The sequence below is a fragment of the Meriones unguiculatus genome, chromosome 8 (genome assembly GCF_030254825.1).
Source record: "Meriones unguiculatus strain TT.TT164.6M chromosome 8, Bangor_MerUng_6.1, whole genome shotgun sequence".
NCBI classification, from domain to species: domain Eukaryota; kingdom Metazoa; phylum Chordata; class Mammalia; order Rodentia; family Muridae; genus Meriones; species Meriones unguiculatus.
Window position 1 is genome coordinate 123,159,299 of NC_083356.1, and position 20,052 is coordinate 123,179,350.

Genomic DNA, 20,052 nt, shown 5'->3' on the forward strand with positions numbered 1-20,052 from the left:
GTCTTGCTCTCATTCTTAGCTGGCCTGCCAGCTGTAGAGGTAATGCTTTGATGGCTAACCCAAACAGAAGTAAACATATAAGAGGTCAGCTGGCAAAAGAGAGCAAGAACTGGCAAACCCACGAGACTGCGGGCAACAGATGGACCGAAGACCCTAGAGACTGGTTCTCTAGAACTAACTTTCCCCATTAGATTACCTGTTTGTTGCTAGAAAATATGGGTGCAATTCATAAAGTTAAAAAAAATCAGGTCTTGAATTACGTGAGAGTAGTTATGAATCAGGGAAAGGGAGAGGGTAGAGAAAGAGGGAGGGAGAAAAGTAATCTACATGCAAATGATATATTTAAGCAATAAGATACCTCAAGATGCCTTTATTGCAGTAGGGCCTTATCTCGTGATATGCCTGAAAATATGGGTATCATCCAGTTTTCCAAAAGATGTGAGCTTGGGAAAGGGGTTGGGGTTAAACATATGCCCTCAGATTAAAGTCACTTAGGAAGTTTCTTCTTGCCTCAAAATCGTAAAATGACACTATAGAAGATAGTTAATATGAATATAATGGCCACTTTTGGCTAGAAACATACGGTTTATGCTGTTTAGAGTTTTGGTTGACAATAACCAAGAGAAGGAAGAGGAGAAGGAGGAGGAGGAGGAGGAGGAGGAGGAGGAGGAGGAGGAGGAGGAGGAGGAGGAGGAGGAGGAGGAAGAAGAGGAAGAGAAGGAAGAGGAAGAGAAGGAGGCGGCAAAAATGCTACCTGTAGAGGACATTTAGACTGGACTGCTATACAAAAGCGTATGACTGATACACACAACACTGTTCCCCATCACTAGTTGAACCACTTGCCCCCAAGAGGAAGCTTTTGTTCCTTTACAAATAGGACCCTCCATCCTCACCACTTTTCTCTCCCCACCCACTTTCCTGAGGCTCCTATGCACATTATCACCCAAAACCATCCCCACAAACTGTTAAGATTCCCACAATTTTGGAACCGGAAGGAAAAAAATGTACTTTTATATTAAGAAGTGTAATGTCAAACCACATGGTACACAAGACAATAACTGTTGATGCTTTCACAAGAAGTCTATTTGGCAACAAGAGAAAACAGAAATCATATTTAAAACTGTAGAAATCCTGTGAGAGATTTTCACAGCAACTGAAGGTCTACACATGTGTATGATGTAACGGCCATCAGCACAGACACAGAAGCCAGGAGGCTTCTGGGAAACCCATTCCAAAAACAAAGTCACGTGATACACCCAGAGCAACAGTATATATGAAGTAGGGGAGTTCTTTTTTTTTTTCTTCTTCCAAGACAGGGTTTCTCTGTGTAGGCTTGGCTGTCCTAGACTCACTTTGTAGACCAGGCTGGTCTCAAACTCACAGAGATCATGTGGGCATCCGATTCCTTTTAAAGAAGTTCCAGAATGTTCCTACTTCTTTTTTTTTCCCTCTTCTTTATCTTTGAAATTTGCTCAGTCCTCAGTATGTATTCCACATGTCTAACCATCTGCCGTAAGGATATGAGCAGGTGTGATGTGCACTGGAGACACACTTCCGGGAAGCTGGCTTGCAGTTCTGACAGGTGTTAGAGGTGCACAGGGAAGCCAGGGACAAGCCCATATGGCTCACCACGGTGTCCTTGAGCAGCACAGGGTGGTGAGGGGACGACAGACTCAAAGCCAAGAGGACTGGAAACAAAAGGGAGAAGAGGCAGAACCCAAGAGTCCACAGTCGTGGTGGCTCTCTGAGCGCGAAAGGCATCAACCCTCCATCCAGGTTATCACAGGTCAACTGGGTTTGCTAAAGTGTGTGTCTGTTGGAGTGGAGGTGGGGGAGGGCGTCGACACTCCCCATTAAAATTAATATACGTCCTATACTCTAGTACAGTAAGACAAGCTTTTCTTGGTTGAAAACATGAGAATGTTTCTGGAAGCCCTGTGCACATACAATTTTAGTAGACACTAAGTATGTTTAAAGCTAAAAATGGTCTTAAAAAAAAAGTTCTCTCCCATCCTCCCGCCACAACCGAAGACAAAGTGTAATATCATGGAGTAGGCTGGCATTGCAGGATTTGATGCAACACCGAGCCACAGCCTTCTTCCTCAGGGAGGCTGTTTGACAGCGGTGGAGGCGGGTGAAGAATCGCACAGCCTGGGGCTGAATGCCAGCCCTAACACTTGAAGTTACTTAACCTCTCTGACATGGTTTTCTTTTCCAAACCATGTAGCAACACAGGCCTCTGCCCAAGGAGAAGATCACCGAACTGTCACATAACAGGTCTCGAGAGGAGTAGCTTATGACACAAGGAAGCCAGTGCCGGTCACACCCCACTACCCCCCTCCCCCCTTCCCCAGATCAGCTGCCTGCTCTCCTACAGAGGCCAAAGAACTTAAGTCTATTTAACAATTATTTGTGTTTTCTAAGTACAAGGTTTTTTGAGAAAGCAAGGTAAGGGGTTTGGGGTAACAGCCCACATGGGTAAGGCCTGGGGTTCTGTGTCCAGCACTGAAGAAGTCAGCAGTACCCCACTACACCATTCATCACCTTCAAATGAAATGTGGGTGACCCTTGAACAAAAAAATTGGCTTCTTGCCCCAGTGGGAAAAGATCACAAGTGAAATTGCAACACATTTTAAAGTAAGCAACAGTCATTCTCTGGAAGAAGAAAAGAAAGTAGGAAGTTGGATTAGATAGATAGATAGATAGATAGATAGATAGATAGATAGATAAAGAGGAAGCTGTGAAAGAAGAGGAGAAGGGAGGGAGGAAGGAAGGGAGCAAAGGGAAAAAAAAAGGGAAGGGAAAGCTCTTCATATGCATTATTTGTTTACTTATTCATTTACTTGGCCTCTGCAGTTGTGGTGAATGAACCCACAGCTTTGCACATGCCAGGCAAATGGTTTCCCCCTGCACTTAGCTCAGGTCGAGAAATCTTACTAAACTCACTCCCAATTTTTCTTTTCTCTCCTTTCAGAAGTCCCTTAATAAACTGCAAACCATCTCCCTGTGTCCTTCTTTCTTTCTTTTAACGTTCAACCTCTTCCATGCCCAAGTGTTCAAAATCGGCCTTCTGCAGACCATCCCTGAATGTACCTAATAACATAAAACCAACTCAGAGAAAGTGGTTACCTCTGGCGCTGAGCCAAAAGCCACAGATAGTACATACAGCAGCTGTGGGGCCAGCATGGGTTTCCACGCACCCAGGATCTATTGCTTCCAATTCCTTCCTCACACGGTCCCAGCGGTCCTTCTCCATCTTTGATTCAACTTGTTTCTTCTTCATTTCTTTTCCTAAACCAGAGCCGAAGCCCTGGCCTGCCCATCATGGGACATCTTGTTACCATCTTGTCTAGCACTCCTCCTTGTCTTTCATCACATGAAACCTCCTCAGGCCCCCCTGACCCTAGACACAATCCTTCATGGTCAGAGTCTCCTTTACCGCTCCAACTTGAGTCCACTCCTCATCTCCCACTTCACTGAACGTCTTACATAGGTGCTCCTTCCCCACTCAAATCCTGGGGGTCTATCTGCACCGCCACTGCAGTCCTTATCATGTGATGCCAGTTACCAAACATACTTGTGAGCATCGTGTATGTTCTCTCAGCCAACGTGTAAGGGAGATGTGACAGTTTAGCAGAAGAATTTTATATCCGCTCTTAACAAAATTAAAGTTGTTGTAAAACATATTCTTCCCGTGGTGTTTCAAGATAACAGAATAACATCAGCGTTTATTGCAGACACCTGTACACTACCATCTGGAAATTCTTGTCAGCCCCGAGTGAGAATGTTGTAATGCTCTAACTGCCATTTCCCTCTTCCTATTTCTGCAAATGGCTGCTACATGGTCAGCAGTAATGAGTGGGGGATTTTTCCTATCACTCTAAGCTCTATAACAGTTCCCAAAGATACGAGGGCTAATGTTCAGCATGCGGGAATATCACCTTCCCTGGCAAGAGGAAGCTCTCAGATGTGAGTAAGGTAAGGGACCTTTACATAATGAAGTTATTTGGTTTACAAGAAGCAGCTCTGACTCCAGAAAGAAAGCTGATAGGTGACAGGAGTGGACACAGCGATGTACTGTGAAAACAGCAACAGGGCCCACTGGGAGCAGCAGCCCAGGAACAGGCCACTGGGAGCCGGGGATTACTTTGGGGCCTCCTGAAGGGAGCAACCCCAACTGCTTTTACTCACAGCAACTAAAATCATACTGAGGACTGGACTCCAGAACCTGAGGAAAACAAGTTTTGGTTCTTTTCAAGCCACTACATTTGCAGTGCTCCAGAAGCCACGGTAAAAAAATACGTGAGGGAAAGACTAAACATCAGGATAGTAGAACACAGCAGTTCTCGAGGTGAAGCTCTCTGCCCACCATCCCCCATCATACCCCTGTTGCTGCTCATTGCAAAGTCCTCCTCCAATCAGAAACAGAAACTGAAGAATGACACAGGAAGCAATGGGCTCACAGTCCTCCAAAGCCCACTCCAGCCTGAGAGCCAGTGAAAGCCACGCTCTTCCTCTGAACTTGCTCACAAACAAGCCAGACATTTTTAAGGATGAAATAAGCTAAACTAACAGAATGTCACTTCTTTGAAATAAATGCTAAGAGAACATAATGTGAAAAACATGTCCAAAATATATGAAGGCACAAATAGCAAAACACCTTCAAAATAACATGAAAGGGCTATTCCTAATCCAGCCTGTCTCATCTGGGAATAAATGTTTGAACTGGAAAAGTCAAATACGAATCCATTCATTCTGAGTCAGCTACTTACTAAAGCAGTGTATTTTTCCCCTAGCTGGCAAAAATAGCTCTTAATATAATGAGCTACAAATTAGTGCCTTTTCTCACAATGCCAAAAGGAGGGGTACATTCGGTACCTATCAATTTCTTAGCCAAGAATTTTCGTAATGAACACAACAGGATAAAAGTTTTGATGGCTGTTTTTGTGGCAGGGGGTTTTGTTCTGTAGCCCAGGCTGGCCCTCAAGTTGGGAAGCTTCTTGTTCAGTTTTCTTGGTAGCATGTGCTCTGTCTGGCTCTCAATGTTATACTAAGAACAAACTGTAAAAAAATCAAATGTATGTCAAGAGGAAAACAAAAGAGGAAAAGAATAGCATTTCCAACATAATTCTGAAAAATATCCATCAGGTCCAACATTTATGCAGTCTTACCCCAAATGCTTCTTTGTGAAAGTCAGGTTTCATGGCACAGTTACTTGAAGGAATTGAAATCTTATCTTGAGAAGAAATGACCCATAATAATGAACCAAAGCTTAAAATTTCAATTTCCACATTTTATCTAAAGGGCTATAATCAGTTATAGCAAGAAATCTGTCCCTCTCTCTCTCTCTCTTTCTCGTGTGTGTGCATGTGTGTTTGTATGTGTGTGTGTGTGTAGTCAAGGAATCAACTTCTGCTGCATTCCACAAGAGTTATCCATCTCATTTTGTGTGAGAGAGTCTCTCCCTTGACCCACAGCTGCTGGCTTGGCTTGGCTACTTGCTAGTCAGTGTCAGGGACCTGCCTGTCTCTGCCTCCCCTGTACTGGAATTATGAGGATGTGACATCACACTGGGCTTTTTCACATGGATTTTGCGCAATGAACTCCAGGTCCTGTTGCTTGCAGTTGAATGAGTGAGTTATCTCTCCAAATAACCAACCTGATATTTAGAATTCTTTGTTTGTTGGGGGCTGGGGTGAGGGTGGGGGTTCATATCTGGTCCCCATCCTGGTCTAACGCTTCTACCAAAGGCACTGCAAGATATGGAGCTTTCCAAGTGCTTAATGAGCCACAGTCAGATCTAGCTCCCTTCCTGTGTCTGCAGATTTAACTGAAGCTGCTGGTACATGTGGAATTTGCCCAACTCCTGTGGCCATAACCAGAGTCAGACCATCTTTATGGACGAATCTTAACCTTTCATTAGATTCAAGAACCTCGAAGGCAGGAGGCATGCCTTTCCTCCCCTGTACCCTGTACTCTGCCTCCTGAATGGGATCATCCAGATAAGCATAGTCAATCTACCAGGACCTCACCTCTTAAAACACCTGACTCTTCCTCTCCGAGCACCCAGGCACTGTAAACAGCTCTGCGGTCAGGAGTGGGGGCCCGTGCACACCTCCGCGCAGCCATGCTGGAAAGTTAACTGGCTTGACTGCGCAGGTCCTGCTGCTGTGAAGCCTGGGTCTATGCAGCAGCCTGCCCTGTCAGAAGACACCATTTCACCCAAGTCCTCCGCAACCCTCTGCCCCTGCACTCCTCTGTCCTTGTTCCCCCAACAATGGCAATGCCAGCCCCTGCGAGGTAAGCATATTCCTTGTGTACTAGTGACAAAGGGGAGTTTAAAAGGCAAAGCATGGAAAGCCGTTTGTCCCCCTTACAGGGGACAGCAGCCGACCCAGGACCTGGCGATCCGGGGCAGCACACAGGTCTCTTGTGGGAGCACAGGCCAGTTGGACAGGAATGTCTGAAGTGTTGATCCACGACAATGCCTTGTCCTAAGCAATCCCCACTCCCCGCACACTCAGATAAGACCCCGAGAATGCACACGGTTGTCACAAACATCGGTCCATCTCTTTATTTCTTCCAGAAAGCTGGTTTTAAGGGGGGGGAGGGGGAATCTGGCGGTTTTTATTATCATTGTTAAAAGTGTTTCGTGAAGATTATTGTATGTGAAAGCCATTAGCCCTCAAATTTTAGTAAAACACGCTTGAATTAAAAAAAAAAAAAAAGTCCTGTGATGAGTGCGGAGTGTGATTTTCCTGTGTGGCAGAGGTCTCTGTTGGTGATTCACTAATGCAGAGCGACCGTGCAGGTGCGGGCTCTGACTCACAAATCGATACTTCATCTCTAATTACTGAACCCTCCTGCGCACTACTACTCTTCCATTCCCCGTGGAAACGGGGCGTGAATGCTAATGCGATCCAGTTGTCAGGCACCGCCTGCAGCCAGCGCAAGTCTGCAAGGCCAACTTCGCCACGGCATACAGATGAGGAGTAAGATTTTTCACAATCAAGCTCTGCTCAGCCTCATGAGACGTCCGTGCCTTTAGGGGACTCACAATGAATACATTTCAGAGAGTGTTATTTTAGTAACCTCTGAAATGTTAGTTTCTTCCCCCCCCCCCTTCAGTCCTAGAGTTTCTGCAAGTGGACAGGGAACTGAGTGAGCTGGAAGGAGACTCACCAGACTCAGGGGTGCTGGGGACAGTTACAGAAAACTGCACCACACTGTAAGGTCACAGTAACTGTTTGTATTTGGGGATCAAGTCGCCCATGACCTTGACTCCCCCGTATCCATCTCAGCTTCATGGAGTCCTGCAGTCTTCCTGCTTGGCTGCCTGGAGAAAGCTGCTGTAAAATGTCATTCTTTCCAGGGCAATGCAGGACAACTGGTGTGTGTGTGTGTGTGTGTGTGTGTGTGTGTGTGTGCGCGCGCCCGCACAAGCATGTGTGCACACACGCCTTTTCATGCTCTTTAGAAGACACCTCACTAACCCAAAGTACAAGTATCACTGTGGCTGAGACACTCAGAGCCATCACCTCCATGTTGGCACAGTCCCTGAACCACCTGAACATGCTAGTTTGCCTGAGGCAATGGGCAATCTCCCCCCAAACACATTCCCCAAATGTGCCTGGATGTTCGTGTCGGTTCTAAGGATCCTGGGAAGTAGGTTAAGCCTTTTTATTTCTTTGCTGTTTTAATGGAAGCCATCTTACAGTTTCGAGTTTCTCATATCAAAATCGTAAAATACATCATTTTCTCTTATAAACATTATTTCATTCTAACTCCCGCAACTTAAAGCTCTTGAATAATAATGCATTAATATTTTTAAGAACATTACCTACATTTCTGCTTTTGTAAAAGAAGTCTTCACTGGCTCCTTCAGTCTTACCCATTCCTTTATCCATGTACGTGACCACCAGACAAACACACAGGCTGCTGCCTCTCTTCATGTCTTCACCTACAGGCCCACTCGACACTTTACTTGGACCATAAGTATAGCTATTTCGGATTTATGCTCAAAGAACTGCACGCTACTCTGTTCACTTGCTAATATGTAATGGTAATTCTGTTGATATTAAATATTAATCATTTAAGTGCTTTGTGGATTTTATTATATGCATAAAGATATTGATAATATTTTCATGCTGATTAATAACTTTACAGTTCATACCTAAAGACCTTTATAATTCTTTCTTCAGCATGAATTTATAGGAGTTGAACTGCCAGGTCAAAATTTATAAGCATATTTCTAAGTATTCTGTATCTCCATGCTGCTTTTTAAGCAGACTGAATCGACTTACCATAATTGTCACAATTTTCGATTATCCCCTAAATTATCAGATACAAGCTATTCAGAGGCTATAGTACATTCAGAAAGTCACAGTTCCCTGTAGAGTTCATTAATTAGTCAGCAATAATTAGTGTATGTACATGTATCCAACCCATGGTTCATGCAATCAAGGATAGCCCTGAATGAATCATAACATAAAATCACAGTTACTTAAAACACTGTGAGGGTGTGTGTGTGTGTGTGTGTGTGTTGGAGGGAGTTGTATTATTTTTTTCTTGTCAAAAGGCTGAGCAGGCCTGGAAGAGATTCTAAAGCATCATATACATTGATGTTGGGGATCTCAGAGAAGGCATCACTTTCCCCACTTTCTAGGAAAAAAATGAGAGCAGAGAGAGAGAGAGAGAGAGAGAGAGAGAGAGAGAGAGAGAGAGAGAGAGAGAGAGAACAAAGCATAACTGCACCAGAATGTAGACCAAGTTCCTCGCACTTGGCCAAGCAGAGGCTAGTAATTCAACCTTGAACTTCACCTACCCCCTGACATGCCAACCAGCTCAACTATTTTTAAAGTAAATTTATTTATTTTACATCCCAATCACAGCCTTCTCCCACCTCTCCTGGTCTCACCACCTTCTTCCCTCTTCCCCCTCTCCTTCTGCTCAGAAAAGGGACCCCTCCTAACATCTTACAAACACACACTTGGCCTATCAAGACCTATCAGGATTTAGCACATCCTATTCTACTGAGTACAGACAAGGCAGCCCAGGTAAGGGGAAAGTGATCCAAAAGCAGGCAACCAAAGTCCATGTCAGATATGACTCATACTCCCCTGGTTGCTAGGGGACTCCCATAAGGACCAAGCTGCCCATCAGTTACATATGTGTTGTGGGCGTAGGACCAGTCCATGCATGCTCTTTCAACCAGGTCAAGTACTACAAAGCAATAATTACCTAAACTGCCAGTTTTCTAAGTCTGTAAGCTTTTAAAGCTCTCTAAGTTTTCTTTAGCTCAGTCAAAGAACTTAAAAATGTTCCCAGTTTTGCCTCAGGCACATCAATTTATCTTTTAGAAACTGGATTTGTTTTCCCAAATGAGAAATTTAGGACACTTGATCTTTAAGGTCCTTTCTCCTAACGCTAGTAACATGAGCCATGTACACTTTTTAAAAAATCTTGTGTGTGTATGCGCGTGCATGTGTGTGTGTGTGTTTGCGTGTGTATGGTGTTTACACGTTCATCTGTCTGAGAGCAGACGCTTGCCAAGGCAAAAGACAACCTCAGGTCCTCGCTTTCTTCCTTTGTTGCTTGCCTGAAGATGCAAGATAAGCCAGGTACCTGGCCTGTGAGCTGCTGGGGATTCCCCTGTCTCTGCCTCCCATCTTCCTGTGGACTTGCTGGGGTTATGGACATGGTATACAGAGTCCGGCTTTATATCTGGTCCTCACACATGTACGGCAAGCTCTTCAGGCACTAAGACATCTCGCCAGTGTGTCAAGTGCATGTCTGAGACGAGCACGTGATGGGCCATTTTCCTGGTTAAAAGTGAAATTCAGATCTCACTTTCTTTCTGAAATCCCCTGATCCCGAGAGCTAGCCATTTCTTGCCATCAGTATCTTCAGGGGAGCACTAAGGAAAGGGACAGCCCTGGCAATGTTGACTGGTGACTTTCACAATGGCAAAGGTATTGAGCAAGCTTCTCTCTGCACGGAGGTGATCCACAGGCAGCCATTCCTTTACTTTGACTGTCACGGCCTCAGTGGTTCCCCATGAGTAAGCTTTTATCTTTTTTTTTTAATATTATAGCAACTCTTAACATACTTACTGTGGTTTCTCTCTACCAGGCCCATGAACAGAAGCCAGGTATAATAAGTGCATGTTTAACCCTTTTTCAGTTAGTATATTCATGTAATATAAGCATGTATATTCACAGATGGATGATGATACACACAGAAATGGACCAAATGGTTAAAAGTTGAAAATAAATTATCCTAAAATATAGATTATAAAAAATTTTAATTTATATCTTAGTAATAAATACGTTTGTGTATGTTTGTGTATGTGTATTATCTTCCTGTGATGTTACATTTAAAAGATAAAACAAGGAAGTTAAGAATATTTTAAAAATTCTGCCAAATGGAAATTTCTGTCTAAAAGGGACCAAATCCAAACCAAACCAACCAAAGAAAAATAATGGCCCAGACTGGCCATGAGCTCTCCACCCTCCTGCCTCTACCTCCTCAGTGATAAGAACTACAAATGTATACCCATGCTGAGCTATGGTTTGGCTTATTGCAGCCCCCAGAAAGTGTGCCAATTTCTGTGAGTAGGCTGCAGGCCTTCAGAGAACCTCAGGTATTCTTCTACAAAAGCAAATTTGTTTGTCTCTGTCTTTCACATGTGTGGGCAGAGCTACCTGTGGAGAACACCAATAGATCAGGAAACACCACGTTATGCTTACTTCAAACTATTTGGGTATTTCTCACCACAACAATAACCCAACATAACAGTTTACTTAGATTCTGTAAGGTAAATGCCTCATAGTCTTGACTTGTGTAATCTTTTAGGGTAGAGACAAAATTCAGTGTCCTGAGAAGATGAGCAACAGCTGCCTTGTCTGACCGAAGTAAGGATGGAAGGAAACTGGACAGTGTAGATTGCCAAGCTTTTTTCAATGAGCCAGGGAATACTCAACATTTTTGATACTGGAATAAAAGTTAGTTTACTGATCAGTGATTATCAGAATTTCCCTACTATATTATTTGGAAAAAAAAATCTAAACACAAAAGTGAACTTGGGCTATGTTGATAAAATGTACTGATTCTAAGTTAAAATATTTACAGTATTATGAAATTTTCATTCTAATTTTGAGGCTTCATCCATGTTTTTTTCTCCTAGTTCAAGACAGGTAAATCATATTGTCTTTTCTAAGTTCATAAAACTATCTACACAATACTTAAGATTTTAAAAGTTATTTAAGATGGGATAAGGACTTGGTTTAGCCAATTTAGTTAACTTGACCGAAGAAGGAAGTTGCTGCCTGGCAAAGTGTGGAAGCCAGAAGTGTGAAACAGCATCGTGTACCTAATTTGTGGCAAACTTCAGTGTGACCTTCAGAACACTACCTAGATTCTCTAAATTTGTACTTTCTAGAGCATGAATCAGAGGGTTGACAAGACGTTTTCAAAGTCCTGCATTGGTATTTTGACAACGCGGAATCAACACGGGCAACTCCGCCTCACAAGATGGAGGCTAAACCGAGCAGCTGGTCCAAAGGAATGCTGCTCGGCCAGCACTCGAGAAAGAAGTGAACACAACTCAATTCAACCAGAACATGTCAGGGTCCTTCACTGTTCTGAAGGCATTTGATATATCCTGAAAGGAAACTGGTATAAAAATGGCAACGTTTAAGAAAAAAACAAATCCCCAAGCAAACATTCTATTGACAAGTCCCTTTACTGCTTTGTGTGGTCCGCTGGCCTTCCATTCTTGATCAGCCTCAGTCTGGACAAAAGCTATTTCCATGCGATTCAGTTTGCTCAGGGGCAGAAGGAACAAGAATGAACTGGATCTATGTCAAAGTGCCTCCTGTTGTGGTGTCAGATGGCCACACTTACTATGTGAGAGACAAAAGAAAACATTCAAAGAAATGAGGGGACAGGACAAAAAGTTGTCTCCACTCCCACCATCTTCCCTTTACACCATCAAAATCTCTAACTAACAGAGGCACTAAACCTTGGTCCTGTTAGGAACATCACATTCCATGTAGGGCGAATGTTCCACCTCAGCTGGAAGTCTACCGACAGCTACCTTTTCTATGTAAGCAGAAGAGGCCTTATGCTCATTCAGTTTTCCTCACTAAGTCTGAAACCACAAATGTAAGGGCTCAAACTAAGTAGTTTCTGGAATGTCTGTTTCCTCCAGTTGCAAATTTTTCCATCATGAGTGTCGAGTTCATCCATTTAAGTTTATGAAAATGGCCCTGGGTCATCCATTCTTGCTAAGTGAAAACAAACAAGCAAACAAGCACAGCTTCCAAAGGAAAAGACAAGCTGTGGAAAGTGGCCACTTTTTATAGGCACAGTTCCATGGGTAGACAGTATCCGACGATCCAGGCTTTAAAAACAAGACATACTTGAAAACTTTGCTTATAAGATTTACCAGCATGCTACGTAGCCTATAGCCTATTTTAGAGATTTTGTTTCTGTGATAAACAACGATATTACTTTGGAGGTTAATAGTACAAGGTTCTTTTAAAATTAACTTTCCATTTTATGCCAAGGTATCATTGCTAATACATGCAAGAACGTGAGAGGACAAATCCTCGTGAGTCTCGAATGTAAGCACCTTGATTTATCAGTTGTACCGGTAAGCATGGCGACCACCAGGCAGGTGATGATAGCCCACAAAGAAAATATTATCATGGATTAGTCTTAGTTCAGACATAAAAGAAGCTGAACTTACCATGAGCAGTTGTTTCCACCCTGTTAAGTAATGATCAAGACACTAAAACAGCAATCCCTACCGACAAGAATTACAGTGATAATAGCCACTGCAGCAACCTGGGGTTGGGGAGGGTTCAGGTCACAACATGCAATGCTGACACTGCCAGCTGTGCTCATAGCATCAGCTGATGGTATAAGTTCTAATGCAAGAAAGTAAAGAGGAGACAGAGCATATGAATACTTCACATCACACTGCAGAAACAAACTGCTTTCCAAAGCATCCAGATATACGACTGAATGAACTTTATGTAAATATATTTTTATAAATCAAATTTAAATGTACAATTAATTCTTGGGAAACCTGTTACAGCATTCAAAATACTGTCATATATTAAAATTTGTATATAGGCCTGTAGTCATATAAGAATTATAAGAAGTAATTTGGCAGTTGCCTACCTTTTTCAAGAACCGGACTCCGTAGCTAAATACATAGAGGTAATAGGAGAATCTCCACCTGTAGAAAGTTAAAGAAATTAAGATATACTCAGTTTACATATTCCACAGTATATTTGAGATATGTGAGGAAAAAGGTAATTAAGTTTCTGCCTCTTTGATCCAAGGAATGAACTTGGTGAAAACTGCTAGTCAAACAAACATCCCTGTGTATGGCTTAAGGAAAATAAATACCATTATTCATAACTTTCTTTCTGTAAGTTATCAAAGTTGCCCATCTGCCTTTCTTCTTCCCCAACCTATCAGTTTCTTCTGATTGAATACACGGGGAGGGATGGAGTTTGTCAAATGAAGGTCTTTACATTTTTATTTACTAAAAGCATCCTATCCTAGGACTCAACACTTGATTTTATTTCTTGTATGCCTTGTAAACTTTTTAAAAAGTGTGCGCATTGCTTGTGTGCACAACCAGTTGTGCGTGTGCGTACTCGTGTTTATATCTGTGCCCATGTCTGCCACAGTGTGTGTGTTTGTATGGTCCCAGGGATGAAACTGAGTCAGCTTCGTTTGTGCAGAAAGCACTTTTACTCCGAAGCGCCTCTCTGGCCTTCCTTGTTCGTTCTGAATGTGATGCCATGCTATTAAATACTAGTCACAATTCACAATTAATCTGTATTCACAAGTCACTAGGTTGGTGAAACCTTGGGTTAAAAATAGTAGGTGAGCACCAAAGAGCTTCACATCATCAAAAACATCATCATCTTCACATCATCAGAAAACAAACTTTGTTAGCAAACAGTCTAAAAATTTTAAGTAAAGTAACAGTGCCATATTCTAGGAGGTCATCCAAATGGTGTGCAAAAATATCTGAAGGAAACAAGAGCTCCATTCAGGAGAGAAGGGCTGTGGAGGATCTCTAACAGTGGCTAAGATCCACCAGCAGACACAAACATCCCTCAGAGGTTCATAGGCACAGGCACAGACATTTTTGGGCTCATCAACACTCAGCATTCTAGAACCTCAGGCAAAACTAACACAGAGAACAACTTCAAACTTCAGGGTTGAAAACCTTCAACAAATAACTCACAAAAATCTGAATTCAAGCAGGAATAATTAAAAACTGACAGAAGGCAGAGTTAATAAGATCTCCCAATGAGACTGAAAAGCAGTGATTCTAACCATCAAGCGAAAGTCCTCCTGTAAGCACTAGGCTCACTCACATAGCGTGGACAGCAAAAACAGACTTTGCCCACATCCATGATCAGCTTTCTTGGTAGTCATAGGTGTCTGTGCATTTCTTTTCATCTGGTGTACAAATTCTTGAACAAAAACCTAATGCCAAGGCTGACTCCCTGGACATGGGACAGTCACACAGGGTTCAGCCTGATACAGTGCTTTGCCGGCACCATATTGAATTCTGAACAAGTGTTGACCAGAGTCCCCCATTTTATCTTGAATGGACCCTAGAGATTATGTAGTTCTGATGAAGACCACAGAGTCTTTTCATCTTGGTCAAATCTGTCATATCCTCTGACCCATCTCTGTAAAGGAGTAGCTTTATTTCATAATGATAATTCAAGGGCTTGGCCATCTTTACAGTAACCTTTATTTTAGCCCCTTTCTCTCCCTATTACACTGACTCAGTATGCATCAAGAATTTGCTTTAGTTTTCTGGTCTCTGGAGACAACTGACTTTGCAACCGCTCTAGTAAATGATTTATAGCAGCTGTTTCAATTCTGACTATTGTTAGTGGGCAATGATCAGACAGCTTTTATGTATAATAAAACTTTTATAGAAGTCATTGGAATTCTCACTGTCATTTATATGTCCGCATTTTATTCCATCACTAACATGACCCAGTTTTTATAAGACACATGCTCTATTACAGGAACACTGATGCCTACCTTATTTGAATAATAAGTTGCAAATGAATATTTACAAGGCAGACTTTTATTTCCACAAAATATCTGCAGGGAACAAAAACTGCAAGCATTTTGCAGCATGGAAAAAATTATTTATGAAGTTTCATATAAGTTACCATTTTTAAATGCTTGCTACAGACTTGTTTAGTGTCACCCAGACTTTCACTAAAATAGCTCTAGGAAGAGGCAAGGAAAAGTGCATATAACCACAAACAGGAAGACATAACTTTCAGTCTCCTTCTAGGAGAAGAGAAGGCTTCTTTTAATAGTAAGAGAATAAAATTAGATTTAAAAAAAAAAAGAGCTTGGAAGATGATACCTCAGTTAGTAAAGTACTTGCCTAAAAGTGTGAGGACCCGTGTTTAACCCTCAGAAGCCATGAGAACAAAAACAAACAAACAAACAAACAAAACACCCAAAAACATTGGGCATGGTGTTCTCTATTTGTTACCTCAGTGCTGGGAAGGCAAGAATTCAATAATCCTCCCAACGAAATTGAAAATCTGGCTGATGGTCTAGTTCAGTCTGTCCTGATCGGTTAATCCCAACCCAAGGAGAAGCCCTGTCTCAAAGAGACAGCGTTACTGAGATGGCACCTGAGTTTGTCTTGTGCTCCCTCCCTGCAGGTATGCACGTGCCCACGAACACACACACTCATGCTCACACACACACTCTTTTTAAGTGAATAGAGGTAACATTAAACAAGTCATGGGTCTTAAAAGACTCAGGAAAGTCAGTCTCCCTTCCTCCACCCCTTCCTCTCTTCCTCCACCCCCTCTCCCTTCTCTTTTTGTATCTCTCCCTTTCCACACTCTTGGCTGCCTTGCCCAGAAACCTAACCTTTGCTTGTTGAGCCAGCGGGAAACACTCCCAACCTCACCGGTTAGTGATTGCTACTTCCCTTTCCACCTAGAAACAAGGGAGAATACTTTGCATGCTTGTGGTTTCAGATGCACAAAAGATTTCCAGACAAGACGATTTTTGAAAACGTTGTATTCTGGGTGGTTGGAGCTCTTCTATCGCTCACATATAAAGCAACAGAAAAGGAGGCTTTGGAGATACCTAATTTATTTGAAAATCTTTTAGTCCACAAAAACAGGCCATAGCCTACAAATGTCAACTTGTGATTAGGCCATAAGTCTTCCAAAAAGACTTTTGCTAAGAAACAAAAAACAGAGAGCAGGACCAAAGGCATCTTCTCTGAGTAGATCTGAAGAGATGATTTGCAATCTAGCAACAAAAATAACAGCTGAATACTGACATGAATCTACCAAATGGCACTGAGCATAGCAAGCAAAGAGCATGCTAAACAACCACAGATCACTCTCTCCAAGACGATTTCCTACAGGAATCTGAAGTCATTTTTCAGAAAATGTTTGGCATTCTCCATGTAATAAAAAAAAAAGAAAGGAAGGAAGGAAGGAAGGAAGAAAGAAACAAAGAAACAAAGAAAGAAACAAAGAAAAAAACAAGGCAAACCAAAAGTAGAAAGACAAAGGTATAAATCAATTTTTAAAAACTACTGGAGTAAAAGGAGATTAAAGATGAAGAAAACTAAACAGTGGTTGTATAGATTTGGAAAAAAATGAAAACTGGAATTATCACACACATAGGGACAGGCCTGAGGACCGAGAGAAAGAACATGAAATTGTGTGGATGGGAGGTAAGGAAGGCTTGGGAGGAGTTGGAGGAGAAAGGATACGATCAAAATACATAGTATGAAAAAAGTTAAATATAAAAATTAATTAACTTTAAAAAATGATACACACAGAAGAAATTAAATCACTGAAACAGATGGAGAGCCATCCCAAGAGATCAACAGGAAAAAAAGACTGTAGATCTGGGGGTCAGAAAAAAATCATCTAATTATAACAGTTTCTAAGAAACCGTTAGTGAAAAACTGACATACAAGTAATCACCAATGACACATTTGGAGAAAAAGTACTAAAAAAAAATTATGTTCTAAGCAACACCAACTCAAGGCCACATTCAGAGAAAAAATTTGAATCCTACAGTAAAAATTAAATGAAGAATCCTTCTGTATTCAGACAAGAAAACAAAAGATGTCAACACACAAATCAAATAAAAACAAGTCCCCGCCAGAGGCACAAATTTCCACACAGGTTCTGAATCTGTGCTACTCCACAACCTTTAAATGGTAGGTGTCTGTTCTGTGCGTAAAATAAATACACACAGAAAATAAAATCTGATTTACAATAGTTACTGTATCTTGACGAATGCAAGACTTTTATAAATCTACAGCTAAATAAGGTACATTATTGAAAAATTTAAAACAAGCAACTCAGGTCAATTTCAACCCAACAAGCTACAAAATATGAATAAAGAACTCATAGAATATAATTTTAAAATAAAATAGGCTGCATAAACTTAGAAATATACACAATTTCCCTAAATTTTACTGTCCAATTAAACCTATTGTTCTTGAGGGACAATATAAATTATTTAATAATAACTAAGGAATGGATTCTGAGATTGTATTAGTAAAAACAAGGAATAAAGAAGGAAAACATTGAATTCATTGTTTTTTTAATAGTAAGAGACACACAACTAATAAAATATTTATAAAATCTTAAGAAATGGGGCCTCATTAAAAACAGTTAAGCCAAAAGTTACCTCTGTCCCTTCACTCAGGTAGTGCTGAAGTAGCACAAGTTGGATCTTTCTTCCTTCCTTCCTTCCTTCCTTCCTTCCTTCCTTCCTTCCTTCCTTCCTTCTTCCTTTCTCTTCCTTCCTTCCTTCCTTCCTTTTCTCTCTTTCTTTCTCTTTTTGTTTTAAGTAAGCAAGAACTCCCCCAGACAAGGAAGCAGGACTAAGGACAGCCACCTTGTTTGTAGCCCGAGAAGAGAAGGAAAGGGTGCTAATATAGTTGACTGAACCACAATCTGAACCCCACATTTGGAACGAAGAACACAGACACTTAGACATACCTCACTAAGGGGACCCTCTGTTGGTGACAGAGCACCACACAGTTTGATAAGCGACAAAAAACCAGGACACAAACACAGTACTGCCTCCAGAGGCTTCTCTCAAATTCTGCAGAATTAGATCACACTTCGGTGCACAGAGTAGGCACAGAACAGTTTGAGAAAGGCAAAAGGCATGCAGTCAGAAAGGAGGGAATGAAGAGCTAGCCTGTGACTGCCTTTTTGGGGTGACTATACAAATGTCATTCTGATTAATGAACATGGTGATGCCTATTTTTCCTCTTTCTTTAAGCCATAACTACATCTCTTCCCCTTTATCCAAACCAACTTTTCATCATCCTTCTGGTCTATGCCTACCAAGGCTTCTGTCCCCATAAGATGTTGACTTAACACTAACAGATGCTTTAACTGTCTGATGACTAATGACTAATTGGACCTTCCTGCTCTGAGTGAGAATTCTGTATCTTAAATCTTCTGCCCAGGACTAGCTCTTCGGCCATGTATGTTCACATACATGGGCGGGACACAGTTTCCATAATTCTCACACAGTCAGTGACCAGTAGTACTGCAAAAGTACCTGTGGATATGAAAAGGAAGGCAATGAACAACCACTTCTATGAATTGGAATGAAGAGACAAGGAGGCAGCAGTCAGAAGTAGATGGACAGACATGAGGCACATGGCACATGCTACTTAATAACAAGTAATGCTCACTGCTTTTAGTGGTGGTCATGTCCATCTAACTAACTTTTATGACTAGCTGTATGTCTTTGTGCTGACGGCTACATACCCTTCTGCATACTGTGGTTGAGCAGTAGGTCATGTGAACGAGAGACTGTGTTGCCCCTTTTATTAAATTTCTGTGTCCAGATCTGTTTGACTTGGTTTCTCCTTGTTTGTAGTTTTTAAAGGCATGTCCTATTCAAGGTTACAAAACCATTTCTAATGGCAACTACATTATCGCCACACATTTTTTTAAATTAATTACACTTTATTTACTTTGTATCCCCCCATAAGCCCTCCTCCCCTCCCGAAACGCCACACATTTTACCAACAGCTCCAGGAGTGACCAGAATGAAATTCAGTGAGAAAGCAAGTTTCCACAGCTCATGGTGTTCTAAGCAAGAATGGCACGTGAATGCATGGGCTACTGAGGATGTACAGAGCAACATAAGGAGTTGGTGAGGCACAGGGTTTTCATGGGTAAATACACTCTTGCTTTCTAATGATCTAATGAACGCCTGCTCAGTTTTCAGGAAAACGATCATGTAACAAAACTGGGAGGATCAAACCAAAGATATTCTATTGGTAATTGTGCAAATGACCAGATGGACATTCCTTAAGGATTTACTAAATGACAAGAATATCACATGTGAGTAAGAATAGTTACAGTCCCTCCTTTAGGGGACTGACAACTTGCAAACTTGTTCCTTGACAGACTATTGCTCTCAATCTACGGCTTTCCCTATTTACATCTTCTATCTGTACTTATAGCTTGTAGCAAAAAGGTATTTCTGTTTCAGGGTCATCCTGCCATAATGTCTCTTAAGAACTGCCTTGATGACTTAAGTCTTTCTCTCTCAGACACGAAAGTCTTGTTAATGCAGAGACAGTAGCACAGCTTGTTCCTTCTGTAGGTGAGCTGGGCACGGGACTGGGCAGTGAAACGAAAGAGGAACGGGTTAGATACGAAACTCACAGAAGGGTCCAATGGGCTAGGAGTTTCCAGTGTCCACCTCAAGATTCTTGCACAGAGCAGGACAACAGACAGGATAGTGATGGTTCCCAGCACAGGGGAAAGGCACTGTTACTAAAAAACAGCACAAAGTCCTTGTTGGAAAGGGGATTGGGAAGATGAGGACGGGAGATAAGGGTCAGGGCCTCCCTAGTGCCATCTGAAACCTGACAAGAACTTAAAGCCACAGGATTCTTTACATAATCTCGTGTGTGTGTGTGTGTGTGTGTGTGTGTGTGTGTGTATTGTAATACATTTCGATTCG

The 20,052-nt window shown here is 41.9% G+C and overlaps 1 protein-coding gene across 2 annotated transcripts in view; it reads right to left on the reverse strand.

Moving 5' to 3' along the window:
* The window catches only part of Cers6 (ceramide synthase 6), a 245,150-nt gene that overhangs the window by 96,033 nt on the left and 129,065 nt on the right, over positions 1-20,052 (reverse strand). For both annotated transcript variants that reach the window (XM_021635584.2, XM_021635583.2), the window contains exon 4: positions 13,189-13,246. In XM_021635584.2, the coding sequence (XP_021491259.1) occupies positions 13,189-13,246 (58 nt within the window). The remainder of the gene's footprint in view (positions 1-13,188; positions 13,247-20,052) is intronic.